Consider the following 15,433-nt stretch of genomic DNA (forward strand, 5'->3'; position numbering starts at 1 on the left):
TACAAAAGTGCCACGTGAATGCCTGTTCTCAGTTTCAGGTGACATTGTAAATTAGAAGCGGGCAGCATTATCTCCCATAAATGTAAAACAAACTTGTTTGTCTTAGCAGTTGGCTGAACAAGAAGTAGGACTGAGTGGACTTGTAGGCTCTAAAGTTTTATATTGTTTTGGGTTTTAATGCAGTTATTTTCCCAGAGCAAATATTTGTAATAAATAAATATAAAGTGAACACTATATACTTTGTATTCTGTGTTGTAATTGAAATCAATATATTTGAAAACGTAGAAAAACATCTAAAACTATTTAATAAATTTCAATTGGTATTCTATTGTTTAACAGAGTGATTAAAACTGCAATTAATCATGATTAATTATTTTAATTTTGTAATTTTAATTTTTTGAATTAATTGTGTGAGTTAACTGCGATTAATCAACAGCCCTAAAAGGAAGTGTCACTCCCTCTTTTGCAGATAGGGGACTAAGGCACAGGGGGAATAAGTGACTTGCCTGAATTCACACAGGAAACCTGTGGCAGAGCCAGGAGCTGAACCCAGGTCACATGAGTCCCATAACCACAAGATCCTCCTGCCTTTCCTCTGGTTTCATGATTCTCTTACCATATTGTTTCATTGACCTGGGTAGAATCTTTGTGTTGGCATAAAAAAAAACAACCCTAGGCATTATGTCCCTTGGTTTCCAAAGAGCATAGTACATGAAGTTCGTACATCCCACCTGACGTAACTGGTGGTACTTTCCCTACATGCCCACAGCTTTCCACCAGGCCTATAGTTTCTTCAGTAGGGACGTAGATGGCAGTATTGACCTAGAAGGCTTGGAGATGACTGCAAAGAAGCTGGGGATTAGTTTAACCGAACAAGAGGCCTACGATGAGCTGTCATATGCTGATATGGATGGTGAGTGTACACAATCATTCCTGATTTAGCCCACAGTGGTACATTCCAAGGGTCTGTGTTTGTGAGTGTGTGGTGTTGTGCTCCCTTGAAACTCCTGGCACTGGGGGAGAGCAGGGTGTGGTGCTAGACACTCTTCCTACATGTCACATGAAGCAGTCCCTGCCCTGGGGAGTTTACAGTCTAAATAGGCAAGATAGAGGGTAAGAGGAAGGAAGGATTAGGTCGGCATTTGGTGATTTGCCAGAGGCAACCCAGCGAGTCTGTGACAAGCTGGGAACTTGCACCAGCTCTTCCGCGTGCCTTTAACTCATCATCTCCTGCACCTGGTTACAGAACGTGACTCCTGTAGGGAGTACAAAGAAAGCACATTAAGGCTACATCAAGGGTGAGATCTCAAAGCCTCGAAAACCAGGAGCTGAGAGAGTTAAAGGTGCCACAACATCCTGACCTCTGCCCCCTGGGCCCTGGGCATTGGGATGAGGGGGTCCATCGCTTGCTGTCTGGCAGAGGTTTTTGCTAACTCCAGCTGGAGCAGTGGAGGGCCCGGTCTGTTACAAAGTGAGAGACCAACTCAGTGTGAAAGCAGGGCTCTTGCAGGGGAAATGGGCAAAGTGGTGGGCAGGTGGGGGCAGCTGTGCACAGGGCTAGCTCCAGGATGGGCAGGGAGTGCACGAGGCTGACAACATGCTGATCCAAAGGGGTAGGGGCCAAGGGAGGATGGGACTATGCCCGCCTCTTCATTAGGCAGCTCTGTGAAGGGCACCATGTGAATGGGTAATGGGAGTTTGCCCTGCAGCTGTGGCTGCTCCCTCAAGAGGAATCCTGGCTGAGTCCACAAGAATTCTTCCTTGGGCTGCCCTGACATTAGCACACATCACTCACACACACACACAAGGAGCCCAGACTAGAACCCCAGTCTTTCTGCTCCCAGAACCGCCCCTCTGCCAGCCAAGCTAAAGGACACCTCCCTCAGCAAGCATCCAAAGCAAGTCCCCCTGTGTCCTCTCTGTGACAACACAGACTCATACATACCCTCATACCCTCCTCAGCCCTTTCCAATGCAGCCAGTGGCTTAAAGCCACATTTGGGCCCAAAATGTATTGGCCCCTTTGGTTTCAAACTGGGATTCACTAAGGTTTTCTTCTCTTGTAGTCCTCCCCCCGCACAGCCCTCCCCCCTCCCATGCACACAGGTCAGAAGCAGGCCAGCCATACAGCTATCACTATGGGCCCTACCAAATTCACGGTCCATTTTGGTCAATTTCACGGTCATAGGATTTTAAAAATAGTAAATTTCATAATTTCAGCTATTTAAATCTGAAATTTCACAGTGTTGTAATTATAGGGATCCTGCCCCCAAAAGGGGTTGTGGGTGGGTGGGTTTCACAAGATTATTGTGGGGGGGGGGTTGCAGTACTGCTACACTTACTTCTGCGCTGCTGCTGGCTGCAGCGCTGCCCTCAGAGCTGGCCAGCTGCAGAGCGGCGGCTGCTGGCCGGGAGCCCAGCTCTGAAGGCAGATCCGCTGCCAGCAGCAGTGCAGAAGTCAGATTTCATGGGGGGGAGACCGGATTTCATGGTCCACGACATGTTTTTCATGGTTGTAAATTTGGTAGGGACCTAGCTATCACTCTCTGACACAGGCTCTCTTGAGCAGCATGGCCTCAGAACTTAGACAGACCCATGCTGATGACAACCAACCGAGTGAGGGAGGTATTATTATGCACTTGTCTAGCGTGGATCTTAGCAACAGAGCCCCTTCTCCACCAGCACTCAGGGGAAGGTGGTTGTAGCCAACCTGGCCTGGAGTAGGCCCATCACTACCCTGTCCCTGGGGTGAAAGGTGCTTGATCAGTGGGAAATGCTGTTTACCTTGCAGGAGATGGGAAGGTGAACTTCTCTGATTTTCTGACCATTATCAGCGACAACAAGCGCTTCATCCAGGCTATAGGTGAGTGCGGTGAACCGGGCCCAGCCAATGGGATTGGCCACAGTCCCCCCGGCGATGTTAGTGTGTGGCCAGAAAATCCCACTTGCATAGAGGCATTGGTGTTTCCTGAACCTTCGGGCAATTGGGAGTTCACATGATGTGGACTCGGACATCAGCATCTGGGGTACCACAAAGAACGAGCTCGCGCACAGCAGGCCCCCATTCGAAACAGCTGTACAAAGCCTTGACCATCCAGCTCAGGGGAGGAGGCAGCTGCTGAGCTCCATGCTGAGGGGCCTGTGGGCACAGAGAAGGGTGCAGGCACTGGCAGAACTCCCCAAGGTAGCCTGGCTCATGAGGAGGAATCACCAGGAAAGGGGAGTGATGACGGGGAGCCCAGGGACCCTGGGGCCTATAAGCAGGGTTCAGATAGCCAGGCTGTGCTCCACATACTCAATCTGAGTCTCTCTGGCTGGAATACCAGGACCAAATCTGCATCTTCCAAAGCGTAGGGGAGCAGCATTATCTGGAGATACTGTGCTTCCTTGGGCGATGGGAGAGGGCCGTGAGAAGTACCCCTTGCTAGGTGTAGCTAGCACTTGCCCCAGTGCACCAGGCAGGAGACATGCTCCCACACACGCATACACCATACTTGCTCAGACAAAATGTTGTTGGAGGTTCCTGGTGCTGACTGGGGTCTCTGAAGGAGATGGGTTGGTGGGGTGGGCGCTCTGATTGACATGCATCTCCTCCCCAGCCCCCGAGAAAGGCAGCATGGAGGACCTTGATTCCGTCGACGCCTCAGGAATCCTGTTCTTTGAGGTCCTGTCAAAGCTGGTGGAAATGTCAGCTCTGCCAAGGAAGGCCATGCTTGAAATAGTCAGGTGAGTGCTAAAAGCTCTAGCAAGGTCTCCAAAGAGGGGAAAGGAGATCTCCATTTCATAGGCTCGGCAGACTCAAACAGCGGGCCCAGGGCCAGACTTACAAAAGTATTTAGGCACCTAAAAATGCAGCTAGGCACCTAATGGGGTTAACAAAAGCCCCTAGGTGAGTTAGGTCCCAAACTTGATTGGAAGTCAATGGAAATTAGGCCTCTAACTCACTTAGGCACCTAGTGGAATTTACAGTAGTGGTTATCTGCATCTTTCCGTACCTAAATACCTTTGTAAATCTGGCCCCAGTTCTTTAGGCACATAAGTGAGCAGTGTACCTGTGTAGGCAAGGGCAGCCATATAAATGAGGACAAAACAGGGCCCTGTAGATGTATTTCATACCTCCCCCCGCTGCCCCCTGGAGAACAAAAACACACCTGTTCTATCTGCCGTATGGCACACACCAAAAAGCATATCCCTCTTCTCTACGTAGCCCTTATGACCTTACCTCCAGAACAGTGCCTAAGCCTCCCAGTCTGGCTGCTTGCATCAAGCTGGAGCGTTGTCTGCCGGATTCTCCTTGGCAAGCTACACCTTTCCAGGGTATGAAAGATGAGGATGGCTACAGGCTGTGTGAAGGAAAGCTGTGGGTAGCGGGGGCCGACCTCCGGGCTAAATCAGGATCGGCAACCTATCTTTAAAGGTGACTTGCAAAGAAAAAGAGGTGCTGTGGTTTGCTTCCTTATGATGGGTAGAGAAGGCCTAGAAAGGATTTTTTCACCCTTTAGGAGTATGGTTTTCAAGTCTTGCCTGTGCGGGTCTGGTTGGAGGACTTGGAGGTATGATCTCAGAGCTTTCTCTGCCCTTATCAGCAGGGCGGGGAGCTGAATCCTTAAGACAGAGAGCCCTTCTCCCAAGTGTTTTAAGATGCTTTGGAAAAACAAGGGCGCTAGACTCGGTTACTCTTCCTCTCAATGAACCGTCTCTTCCGCCATGAGCAGTCTTAACAGAAATCAGCAGGGTACAGTGCTATTCAGCCTGCACCAGGGTATCCCAATGGGATCCAAAGAGCGTTAATCTATCTGAGTAGAAATCCCTTCCTTCTCATGGTGAATCAGGATTCTGTTTCTAGATATTGCAGGTACCATAATCCGACCAGTTCTCCAGCTGTCCACAGAGTCTCCAAGGAGACGTAAGAGCTGAATTTATGCTAAAGTTAAAAAAAATTAAAAATAGGGAAAAAAAAGTTTCAAATCCTCCCCAGCCTCCTCTATGCAACATAAAGCAGGAAAAGGACACAAGCTCCATTCCCCTTTGCTAGCCCCCTTTAAAGAAGGCGAAAAGGGCTGTTCACTGGTTATAGCTGTCCTGTGTGCAGAGTGTTCGGTGACACTGCGCCATCTTTTGTCTTCTAGTTACTACCGGCAGAAGTTCCTGGCGTCCACTGGCAAGCGGGCCTGGATAGATGCTGGCAACTTAATGGATCATGGGAAGGGACTCCACACGCTCAAAAAAGCCCCGACTCCTCAGAGAGGCAAAGTCACTCCTATGTCTGCCTTTGCAGGTGCTGCCCGCATCTCAGTGATGAATGACAAAGAGCTGGAAGCCTATGTGGAAACCCTCAGGGGTAAGAACTGCACGTGGCTCAGCCACTTGTGTTTGTGTGTCTGAGTGGCACCTCCACTGAAATTCCCAAAGAGGCAGAAGGCCCATTTGGGGGTCACTGCTATTCACTGCAGCATCCTAAGTCCCCTCTCCCTACTGGACTTTTGGGCTTTGGATCAGGGCCTAGGTTAGCAAACATTTTTTTGCTACCTGCACCCACGCAAAATAGACACTGCTTGGACTCCTCTGGGGACTGCACAAAGACATGAGTGACAGGAGGAAGCATAATCTTGTAGTGAAAGTGCAGGACTCCTGGGTTCTCTTCCCAGCTGTGCCACAGACTCATTGGGTGATCTTGGGCAAATCACTTCAGATTTATAGAAGTGGCCACTGATTTGGGATGCCTCCAAGCCAGGACTAGAACCCAGATTTGCCAGTTCCAGATCGCTTATTCGATGAGAAATCAAATGGGGGGGGGGGGACTCTTCCAGGCTCCACCCACAAAATAAGCTCCACCCCTGTGAATCACCAGACTGACACCTTTCAAATGATCAAAATATGATCATCTGTTCTTTGAGCTGCACAGGGCACCTTGAACGTAGTTCCCCCTTCAGTGGGGCTTGAGTATGCCTCTGGGCTCTTTAGATTTGCTTCTTTCTTGATTGATAAAAAAAAAAATAGTCTCTCCCAGATGCCACCCATTGATGGCACCAAAATGGGAAGTCACTCACAATAAATTGTGTAGATCTCCTTTCTTACATGAGGAATGAAATCGTTGACACATGCATTATCAGAATGGTCACCATGTAGAATAAACATAAAATGGGAGAATTAAAGTTAGCTTAAGTTTGGTTAAAGAAATAGGGGTTGTAAAGAAAGGTCTTGAAAGTAAAGAGTTATAAGGCTCGTAGGAATGAAGTAGGGAGGCCGTCTGGTTCAAAGGATAACTAATGAGATAAGGGGAAGTCTCTAAAAAGGCTTCTGACCAGTACGGGTGACTGGTTTTAATAAGACAAAGAGAATCTGTTTCAAAAAGAGCCAACATGGCCCTTCCCACCGCACACACCAATGTTATCTCAAAAAACAGGGCCTATGTTAACCCAGATACAAAGGAAAACCTGTGTGTCAGCAAGAAGGAGGGGAAGAGATAAGGAGGAAAGGCCTTGGGGAGAAAGGAGGTTGTAATCTTGTCTGGATTAAGACTGGAAATAAGGGTGAACTGTCTCCAGTTGGCTTTTACCTGAAGTCAGTAATTGGCAATGACATCACTCGTTTGTTAAAGGGTACAAAAAAGTAAACTCTTCAAGGGTTCGTTGCTAATACTACCTGCCCACATCGGAGCGAACCAATATGCGTCTAAGCACCCTTGGGTGTTTAGCCCATTTGTAAGTATCTTGATCAAATGCTTATAAATGTTTTGTTACTGTTTGGATGTAGTAAATTGCTTATTATTCAGGCTTTGTAGGCATGTTTAGAGCAGTTGTATAAATACCTTTCAGCCTCTGGATTTAATAAAGGAATTCATGATAATATCCTGCGTAAACAATAATTCCAACACACCACTTAGCCCAAAGGAACCTTAAATAACTGCTTAGTTCTTCTTGGTGGCTGCTCAGTGTATAATAGCTCATGGGCTACCAAGGAGTCCATCTCCAGTTCTTAGGACCTATGGCTAAGACTTTCAGAGGTGGCCTCTAATTTGGATGTCTCCATTTATGGTTTCCCAACTTTAGATGCTTGTGGGTTGATTATTCAGAGGTCCTGAGCACCCACAACTCTTTGCCTACAGCTGGAATAGTGGGGGCTCAACATTTCTGAAAATTAGGTACTAGATCTGTAAAGTTGGGCACCCAAAATCAGAGGCTACTGGCTCATATTTTCAATGTGTTTTACGGAAAGTAAGGTACAAAAAAGGAGAAAAAGTGAATAGGGGAGATCTCAGAATGTGTGTAGTCCTGCCTTGGTTGGATTGGTCATAGAATGGGAAGAGCCAAAGGCTAGAAAACAGATGGTGGGTACTGTGTCCAATAAGTGATATCCGTTGTTTTCTTTGCCCCTTTGCTAGCAAGCACTGTCCCCTCCGACAGTCCTTATGCTCAGGTACCCATCTTCCCATTGCTTCCCAACCGGGATGGAATGACAGTACCGAAGCCAAAAAAAGACTTACAGAAGCTGGAGATGCAGAGAAGGAAAGAGCCTATATCATCGTTTGAAAACCACTTTTTCCGTAAAAGAAACTGGCTGCGCGAGGTAAGATAAGGAAGCAGTTAATCTATGTAATAACAGATGACGCACAAGGGCAAGTCAAGTCTGAGTTGTTGTGCTGTAGACTCTTCCCCATTGAAATGTGTGGGGTTAGCACACATCCTTTCAACACTTACATTCCCTTGGACTAAGTGGGTCAAATTCAATGATGTCAATGGGGCATGACTCTGCGTAAGCCTGGAGTTGTCTAAGGTGATGTAATATACACATTGAGGGTGACGGAAGGAAGTGTAAATTACACAAACTTAACTTCCATTTAGACCTTTTTAGAGTCATCACTGAATACGGCCAACAGAAAATTGTTCCCAGAAATGTTCTTGAAATTAATCTATGAGTACTGTGTAGTTTACCCTGCAGTTGGTGCAGCTGGCATACTGTGGCTGTATATATGTTCGAGATTAGATAAAGTGGGGAATTCTGGTGGTTTGTATATCTGGCATTCACCAGAGGTATAATGGATAGAATAGCTCTCCCCTTTGCAGCCCAGAAAGCCTGATACCTCTGGGTGACTATTCCAGGTAAGACAGGACACACTTTTACAAGGAAGCAAATACCCTTGATTTCTCTTAAACATATTAGGCTGGCTGAAAAGGGTGTGGGTTTGATTCCTGTCCTAAAAGATTTGAGGCAGGAGAGTCTGTCTGAATTCCCCCATGTTCCCATCTGCCACAGATATAAAGAATATATGATAACATGATCACCTGATGGGTTGTCTTGATGGGATGATTAAAGGAATGAACCCTGCCACGAATGCAGAAGAGAACAGCCGGCTGTCCGTCCCACAAAACAGCCTTGGTTTCTCACTTCCCGATCTCAAGATATGATCAAGTGACCCAGACCACACAAGACACTTACTGAGGATGTCTACTTTCTCTGTTATCCTCTGCAACACACACCCTGAGACATGTGGACAGCTGATGGGAAATCATGGCTGTGCATGACAACACTGAAAGATCTTTTCCAAGCAGCAGGCTGTGCTCCCTCCTCTTGGGGACAGTACTGGTGCATAGCAGTACTGGAAGTAGATAGGGCCAAACCCTGCTCTTGTATATTGCAGTGTAAATCTAGACTAGTAACCCCATTGACTTCAATGGATTTAGTCTGGATTTACACCAGTGTAACTGAGAGGAGAATTTTGCCTTGTACATATGCTCTGGTACCCTTGCATTGCTGAGCTAGAGCTAATCAGATCTCATACTTCAGCCTGGCTGCTGCAGGAAGAAATTTCCCCAAATGTGATACACTAAACAATTGGCCAGGTGCAGTAGAGAGGGTTTTGTTGTCCCTGAAAGCAGTAGGTCACAGCCACTGCCTGAAGCAAGAGGCCTGTCTTGATGGACCATTGGTAAAGCCTCTCTTTCTGTCTTTTTCAATCAGGGAACTGCGTTCAAACTTCCTGCTTCCTTCAGAGACCGGAAAAACGCCCTTAGTCTCAGCCCTCACTTGATGGAGAGGCAACACCGTTTGACTATAGAAGACCTGCGTGAGATACGACTAGATGTGAGTATGAAGTCTACCACCCCTTCCAAAGAATTCCTCCCTCTTTTGTCTCTGGTATTTTAGGAGATAACCAGTTTTACACTCCATCAGATCCTCGCCAATCAAACACAAGGCATTAGGAAGGGCCTATGGGGTCCCTTTCATCACCAGGGCACTAGTTTGGATGCTGACTGGGTTGCTAGCGATGAAAAGATGGCTATTTTGTGGCCTTTATAAAAAGAGTTCAGTCCTGGTGAAGTGGGGTCACATCACATGAACCAGCATCCATCCCAGCTGGCCTCATTGTTCTCCTTTTCGGAGGTCAAAGGAGATGGCTGTGGCCACCTAATACTACCCTTTTACCTAGCAGCCATCCCGTCAAGGTAGGGCTGAGACACGAGTGAGGGGCAGCATACGGATGTTTGCATTGCCATACTGCCCAAGCTATAGAGAAAGGACTTCAGCTCCCAGTGCTGTCAATCTGACTCCTTCCAGACAGAGAATAAGCAATGTCTCTCTGGAGTTTTGCTTGTTGAAATATAAAGCTGCTTAGTATATGGAACAAATTCAGACCTGATGTAAGCAAATCCTCTGCCACTGAAATTGCTGGACATGCGAGGTGCTCAGCATCTCTGAAAATCAGACCACTTTTATAGGGACTTAATTTTAAGTACTCAGATTGGAAACTCTGGCCCTGAGGTCCTCACTGCTCTGCATGGACATTAAAGATTCCATCTGCTATTTTCTGTAACAGTTAGAGGAGCTGACTCAGTCTATTTGACTTCCCTCCCCTCAAATTGTTCGCAACTTTTCAGACTGATTGCTGCCCTCTACCCCCAAAGGTGGCTGCATTTCAGTGGTGCTTTGAAGCCCTTTGAGACAAAAGGTGCTACAGAAATGAATGATAGTACAAATTACTGGGTTGCTGCTGGTTCTCCATACCCCTGTTCCACCCTGATTGTCTCCTGGCAACAATTCCTCCTCTCCCAGAGGCATATGCAAGAGTTAGGAGCAGCAAGTACAAATACATTTGGATATTACCACTTAGATACAGAAGCAAGGGGATGGGGACCTTAGAAATATTGTAAGAACTGGGGTATATGCACAACCCTTTATAATACAGGTTTCAGAGGAACAGCCGTGTTAGTCTGTATTCGCAAAAAGAAAAGGAGTACTTGTGGCACCTTAGAGACTAACCAATTTATTTGAGCATGAGCTTTCGTGAGCTACAGCTCACTTCATCAGATGTTTACCGTGGAAACTGCAGCAGACTTTATATACACACAGAGAATATGAAACAATACCTCCTCCCACCCCACTGTCCTGCTGGTAATAGCTTATCTAAAGTGATCAACAGGTGGGTCATTTCCAGCACAAATCCAGGTTTTCTCACCCTCCACCCCCCCACACAAATTCACTCTCCTGCTGGTGCTAGCCCATCCAAAGTGACAACTCTTTGCATAATCAAGTCGGGCTATTTCCTGCATAGATCAAGGTTTTCTCACATCCCCCCCACCCCCATACACACACAAACTCACTCTCCTGCTGGTAATAGCTCATCTAAACTGACCACTCTCCAAGTTTAAATCCAAGTTAAACCAGAACATCTGGAGGGGGGGGGGGGTAGGAAAAAACAAGAAGAAACAGGCTACCTTGCATAATGACTTAGCCACTCCCAGTCTCTATTTAAGCCTAAATTAATAGTATCCAATTTGCAAATGAATTCCAATTCAGCAGTTTCTCGCTGGAGTCTGGATTTGAAGTTTTTTTGTTTTAAGATAGCGACCTTCATGTCTGTGATTGCGTGACCAGAGAGATTGAAGTGTTCTCCGACTGGTTTATGAATGTTATAATTCTTGACATCTGATTTGTGTCCATTTATTCTTTTACGTAGAGACTGTCCAGTTTGACCAATGTACATGGCAGAGGGGCATTGCTGGCACATGATGGCATATATCACATTGGTGGATGTGCAGGTGAACGAGCCTCTGATAGTGTGGCTGATGTTATTAGGCCCTGTGATGGTGTCCCCTGAATAGATATGTGGGCACAATTGGCAACGGGCTTTGTTGCAAGGATAAGTTCCTGGGTTAGTGGTTCTGTTGTGTGGTATGTGGTTGTTGGTGAGTATTTGCTTCAGGTTGCGGGGCTGTCTGTAGGCAAGGACTGGCCTGTCTCCCAAGACTTGTGAGAGTGTTGGGTCATCCTTTAGGATAGGTTGTAGATCCTTAATAATGCGTTGGAGGGGTTTTAGTTGGGGGCTGAAGGTGACCGCTAGTGGCGTTCTGTTATTTTCTTTGTTAGGCCTGTCCTGTAGTAGGTAACTTCTGGGAACTCTTCTGGCTCTATCAATCTGTTTCTTTACTTCTGCAGGTGGGTATTGTAGTTGTAAGAAAGCTTGACAGAGATCTTGTAGGTGTTTGTCTCTGTCTGAGGGGTTGGAGCAAATGCGGTTGTATCGCAGAGCTTGGCTGTAGACGATGGATCGTGTGGTGTGGTCAGGGTGAAAGCTGGAGGCATGCAGGTAGGAATAGCGGTCAGTAGGTTTCCGGTATAGGGTGGTGTTTATGTGGCCATTGTTAATTAGCACTGTAGTGTCCAGGAAGTGGATCTCTTGTGTGGACTGGACCAGGCTGAGGTTGGTGGTGGGATGGAAATACTACAGTGACTGTAGTTACACTGAAGTTCCAGTGTAGTTACAAGGTGTAACCCATACAATTAATTTTCTGGTGAAAGGATTTTAACTAAGGATCTGTATTACTTCTTAGTAATTTCAAAGAATTGCATGAAGTGTGAAACCAAAGGGATAATAATAAATAAGTCAGTTAATCTTTCAGTTACATAAATTGGTGATATTTACTGGCATCTAATTGCCGTCAGTGCTTGATAAAGGGCATCCAGGATCTTTTTTTGACAACCTCACACTTCCCATCTGTGAGACTTCTGCAGTAGCTGGTTTCCATTTGGGTAAAGATCTGGCTCCATGCTATTCTGCAGCCTATTTCAACCTCCATCTCTTCTCCATAGGTGAAGAAGGTAACTGAAATGTATAAGCAGGGGATGGCACTCAAGGAGAGGAACAGGATGCTAAGACTGTGGCGGAAGTTGCATGGTGGCCAGATTGGGCTGGAGTCAGGGAACCACAGTTTCTACCACACTTTCTCCACCTACTCCTGGTCGTGGAACACTCACCAGGAGCTGGTGACACCTAACGAACTTCAGCACTACGATAAACTGTACCGCAGAGAACATTCCTCAGCCTGCTCTGATGACAGCGAAGTAAAGGGTGGGATAAGGAAAGGAAAAGAAAGGAAATGAGAAGAAAGAGCCATGCTGCTCCATTTTCTTAATATCACTGTTGACTACTATCATCCTCCCCACCCCATTCTTTTCCCCATAACAGTCTCAGGCTCTTACACAGGTCTGTCCGAGGGTAGGAAAGAGAACCGTTTCCCCTTTGCATACTGGCTAATACAATGAGAATTAAAAGAGAAACATGTTTTTCTTCTATCGGTCTCAGCTCTTTCTCTGTAACAATCACTGAATTCAGGAATATCACTATAGGGGTTACACAAGAGGATAGATTTGGGGGTGGGGTGTCAAGATTCCTCTATTCTATTCCTAGCTCTGCCACTGACTTTCTGTTCCTTGGTTTTCCCATCTCTGAAGGGGGGCTCACACCTACCTCAGAGGGAGGGAAGCTGTAGGGGATTCAATGACTGATGACCAGGGCTGTCAATTAATCGCGATTAACTCAAAAAATTAACTGCAGTTTAAAAAAATTAATTGCAATTAATTTCACTGTTAATAGAATACCAATTGAAATTTATTAAATAGTTTTTCTACATTTTTGAATATATCAATTTCAATTACAACGCAGAATAAAGCATACAGTGCTCACTTTCTATTATTTTTATTACTAATATTTGCAGTGTAAAAATGATAAACAAAAGAAACAGTATTTTTCAGTTCACCTCCAAGTACTCGCAAAAAGAAAAGGAGGACTTGTGGCACCTTAGAGACTAACCAATTTATTTGAGCATGAGCTTTCGTGAGCTAGTGAGCATGAGCTTTCGTGAGCTACAGCTAGCTCACGCTCAAATAAATTGGTTAGTCTCTAAGGTGCCACAAGTCCTCCTTTTCTTTTTGCGAATACAGACTAACACGGCTGCTACTCTGAAACCTCCAAGTACTGTAGTGCAAATCTCTTTATCATGAAAGTGAAACTTACAAATGTAGATTTTTTTGTTACATAACTGGACTCAAAAACAAAACAATGTAAAACGTTAGCGCGTACAAGTCCACTCAGTCCTACTTCTTGTTCAGCCAATCGCTCAGACAAAGAAGTTTGGTTACAGCTGCAGGAGACAATGCTGCTTGCTTCTTGTTTACAATGATACCTGACAGCGAGCACGGGCATTTGCATGACACTGTTGTAGCCAAGGTTGCAAGATATTTACGTTCCAGATGCACTAAAGATTCACATGTCCCTTCATGCTTCAGCCACCGTTCCAGAGGACACGTGTCCAGGCTGATGATGCTCGTTAAAAATTAATTAAATGTGTGCCTGCCCTCCTGGGGGAGAACGGTATGTCGCCTGCTCTGACAGGGCAGCTGTCACATGGGGGGAAAAGGAGCAGCCGGGCCCTTGCTCCCTGAAACCAAAGGCTGTGCGATGGGGGCTGGGTGACCCCACTGCTCTGGGTGGGACGGGCCCCTAGTCCCCCTTGCCCCACGTGGGACACATGACACGGGTGGGCGGTGACCTCACTGCTCGTGGGGCTGATCCCCCGCCCGGGGCCCGGCACGTGCGCGCGCAGGCGGCGGGCGGGAACTGGCGCGAGGGCGGGCGGGGCCCGCTGTTCCCGCCCTTCCCAGGCCGCCTGCTGGCCAAGGTAGTTCTCTCTCCGGTCGGACGGCGGGGGTCAGGCGGCGGGTTCCGGTTCCGGGTCGCGCAGCCTGTCATGGCGGCGCCCAGCGGGCCGGAGGAAGAGGCGGCGGCGGTGGCGGCCCCTGGGAGGAGGCAGCCGTTCGGGAGCCGCTTTCTGACCGACCCGAGCCGGCTCTTCCAGCACAACGCCTGGTGAGGGGACCCCCGCCGCCCCGAGAGCCGCCCTCGGGGTGGGCCGAGCCGAGACAGCCGCCCTGGGGGGAACGACCCCCCCTTTCTGCGAGCAGCTTCCCCCTGCCCGGGGGGCACCCACCCCCCACCACGCGCAGCCCGACCCCCAGCCCCGGGGGGCGCAGACACCCTCCTGCCGGCAGCGCCCCCCCAGCCCCGAGGGGTACTGATTCCCCCCTGTCTGTGCACTTGTGCAGACTCCCCCAGCCCTTGGGGGTCACTGACATCCCCTGCACACAGCACCCCCCAGCCCTGGAGGCACCAAACGACCCCCAGTCCAGAGAGGCAATGATCCACTTCTCTGTGCGCTCACACAGCCTCCCCCCACGCACAACCTCCCCCGGCCCAGTGGGCACTGACACCCCCCATGCGCAGCCCGACCCCCAGCCCCGAGGGGTACCGATCCCCCCTCTGTGCACTTGCGCAGACTCCCCCAGCCTGGGGGGCACCGACCCCTCACCACACGCAACCAGATCTCCAGCCCCAGGGGCACTGACAACCCCCAGCCCTGAGGGGCAATGATCCACTCCTCTGTGTACTCACGCAGCCCCGGGGGGGCGGCACAAACACCCCCCCCCACACACACACACATATGCAACCTCCCCCAGCCTGGTGGGCACTGACACCCCCCACGCACAGCCTGACCCCCCCCCAGCCTCGAGGGGCATCCTGCGAAACTGGGAGAACTGCCCCCCTTTCCACGTGCACACAGTTCTCCCCCCTAGGCCCCAGGGGAACCAAGCCCCCACCCGCCTTTCCGTGCAGACCATCCTGCCCCAGGGGAACCAAGCACCCCTGATGGGAACTGTTCCTTCTCTCCAACTGCACAACCCGTCTCCCTCCTCACTTGATGGTAGGGTGACCAGATGTCCTGATTTTATAGGGACAGTCCTGATTTTGGGGTCTTTTTCTTATATAAGCGCCTATTACCCTCGACCCCCGTCCCGATTTTTTTACATTTGCTGTCTGATTACCCTACTTGGTGATCCAGTTTTGGATTATGTGACTCAAAGGCGCTTCATAAATGTAAATCCTCAATTTCCTGTTTCCAGAAATGAGGCATTCTTAGGGATCTACTGTTCTGTTTCTTTAAGTCTTTTGTCTCTATCAAATAGTATTGAAAGAATAACCCATTTTAGGTCCTGAATAATTCTGCTAGGCCCCTACATTTCTTTGTCCTGTCTCCTTTGCATCATCTTGCTTCGCTCTTTTTAAATTATCACTTACTTTAATGCCTGCGCAGCTGTGT

General features: G+C 48.1%; 2 protein-coding genes across 7 annotated transcripts in view; both read left to right on the top strand.

The window, feature by feature from the left end:
• EFCAB3 (EF-hand calcium binding domain 3) overlaps positions 1-12,572 on the top strand; it is a 61,932-nt gene extending 49,360 nt beyond the window's left edge. Inside the window, exons 29-35 of the mRNA XM_048830419.2 lie at positions 770-913; positions 2,791-2,862; positions 3,599-3,725; positions 5,129-5,340; positions 7,384-7,568; positions 8,961-9,083; positions 12,090-12,572. Coding sequence (XP_048686376.2) covers positions 770-913; positions 2,791-2,862; positions 3,599-3,725; positions 5,129-5,340; positions 7,384-7,568; positions 8,961-9,083; positions 12,090-12,380 — 1,154 coding nt within the window. The 3' untranslated portion in view covers positions 12,381-12,572. The remainder of the gene's footprint in view (positions 1-769; positions 914-2,790; positions 2,863-3,598; positions 3,726-5,128; positions 5,341-7,383; positions 7,569-8,960; positions 9,084-12,089) is intronic.
• A 1,405-nt stretch (positions 12,573-13,977) lies between these two features.
• Positions 13,978-15,433, top strand: part of METTL2A (methyltransferase 2A, tRNA N3-cytidine) — a 33,506-nt gene continuing 32,050 nt past the window's right edge. For 5 of the 6 annotated variants that reach the window (XR_007353806.2, XM_048829682.2, XM_048829681.2 and 2 more), the window contains exon 1: positions 13,980-14,145. Coding sequence is in view for 5 of the 6 variants with exons in the window: in XM_048829682.2 (XP_048685639.2) it covers positions 14,027-14,145 (119 nt within the window). In the remaining variant the exon portion in view is untranslated. Of the gene's footprint in view, positions 14,146-15,433 lie in introns of all 6 variants that reach the window. The other variant, XM_048829678.2, reaches the window with a different exon arrangement.

This window comes from Caretta caretta, chromosome 27 (assembly GCF_965140235.1).
Source record: "Caretta caretta isolate rCarCar2 chromosome 27, rCarCar1.hap1, whole genome shotgun sequence".
Classification (NCBI taxonomy): Eukaryota; Metazoa; Chordata; order Testudines; family Cheloniidae; genus Caretta; species Caretta caretta.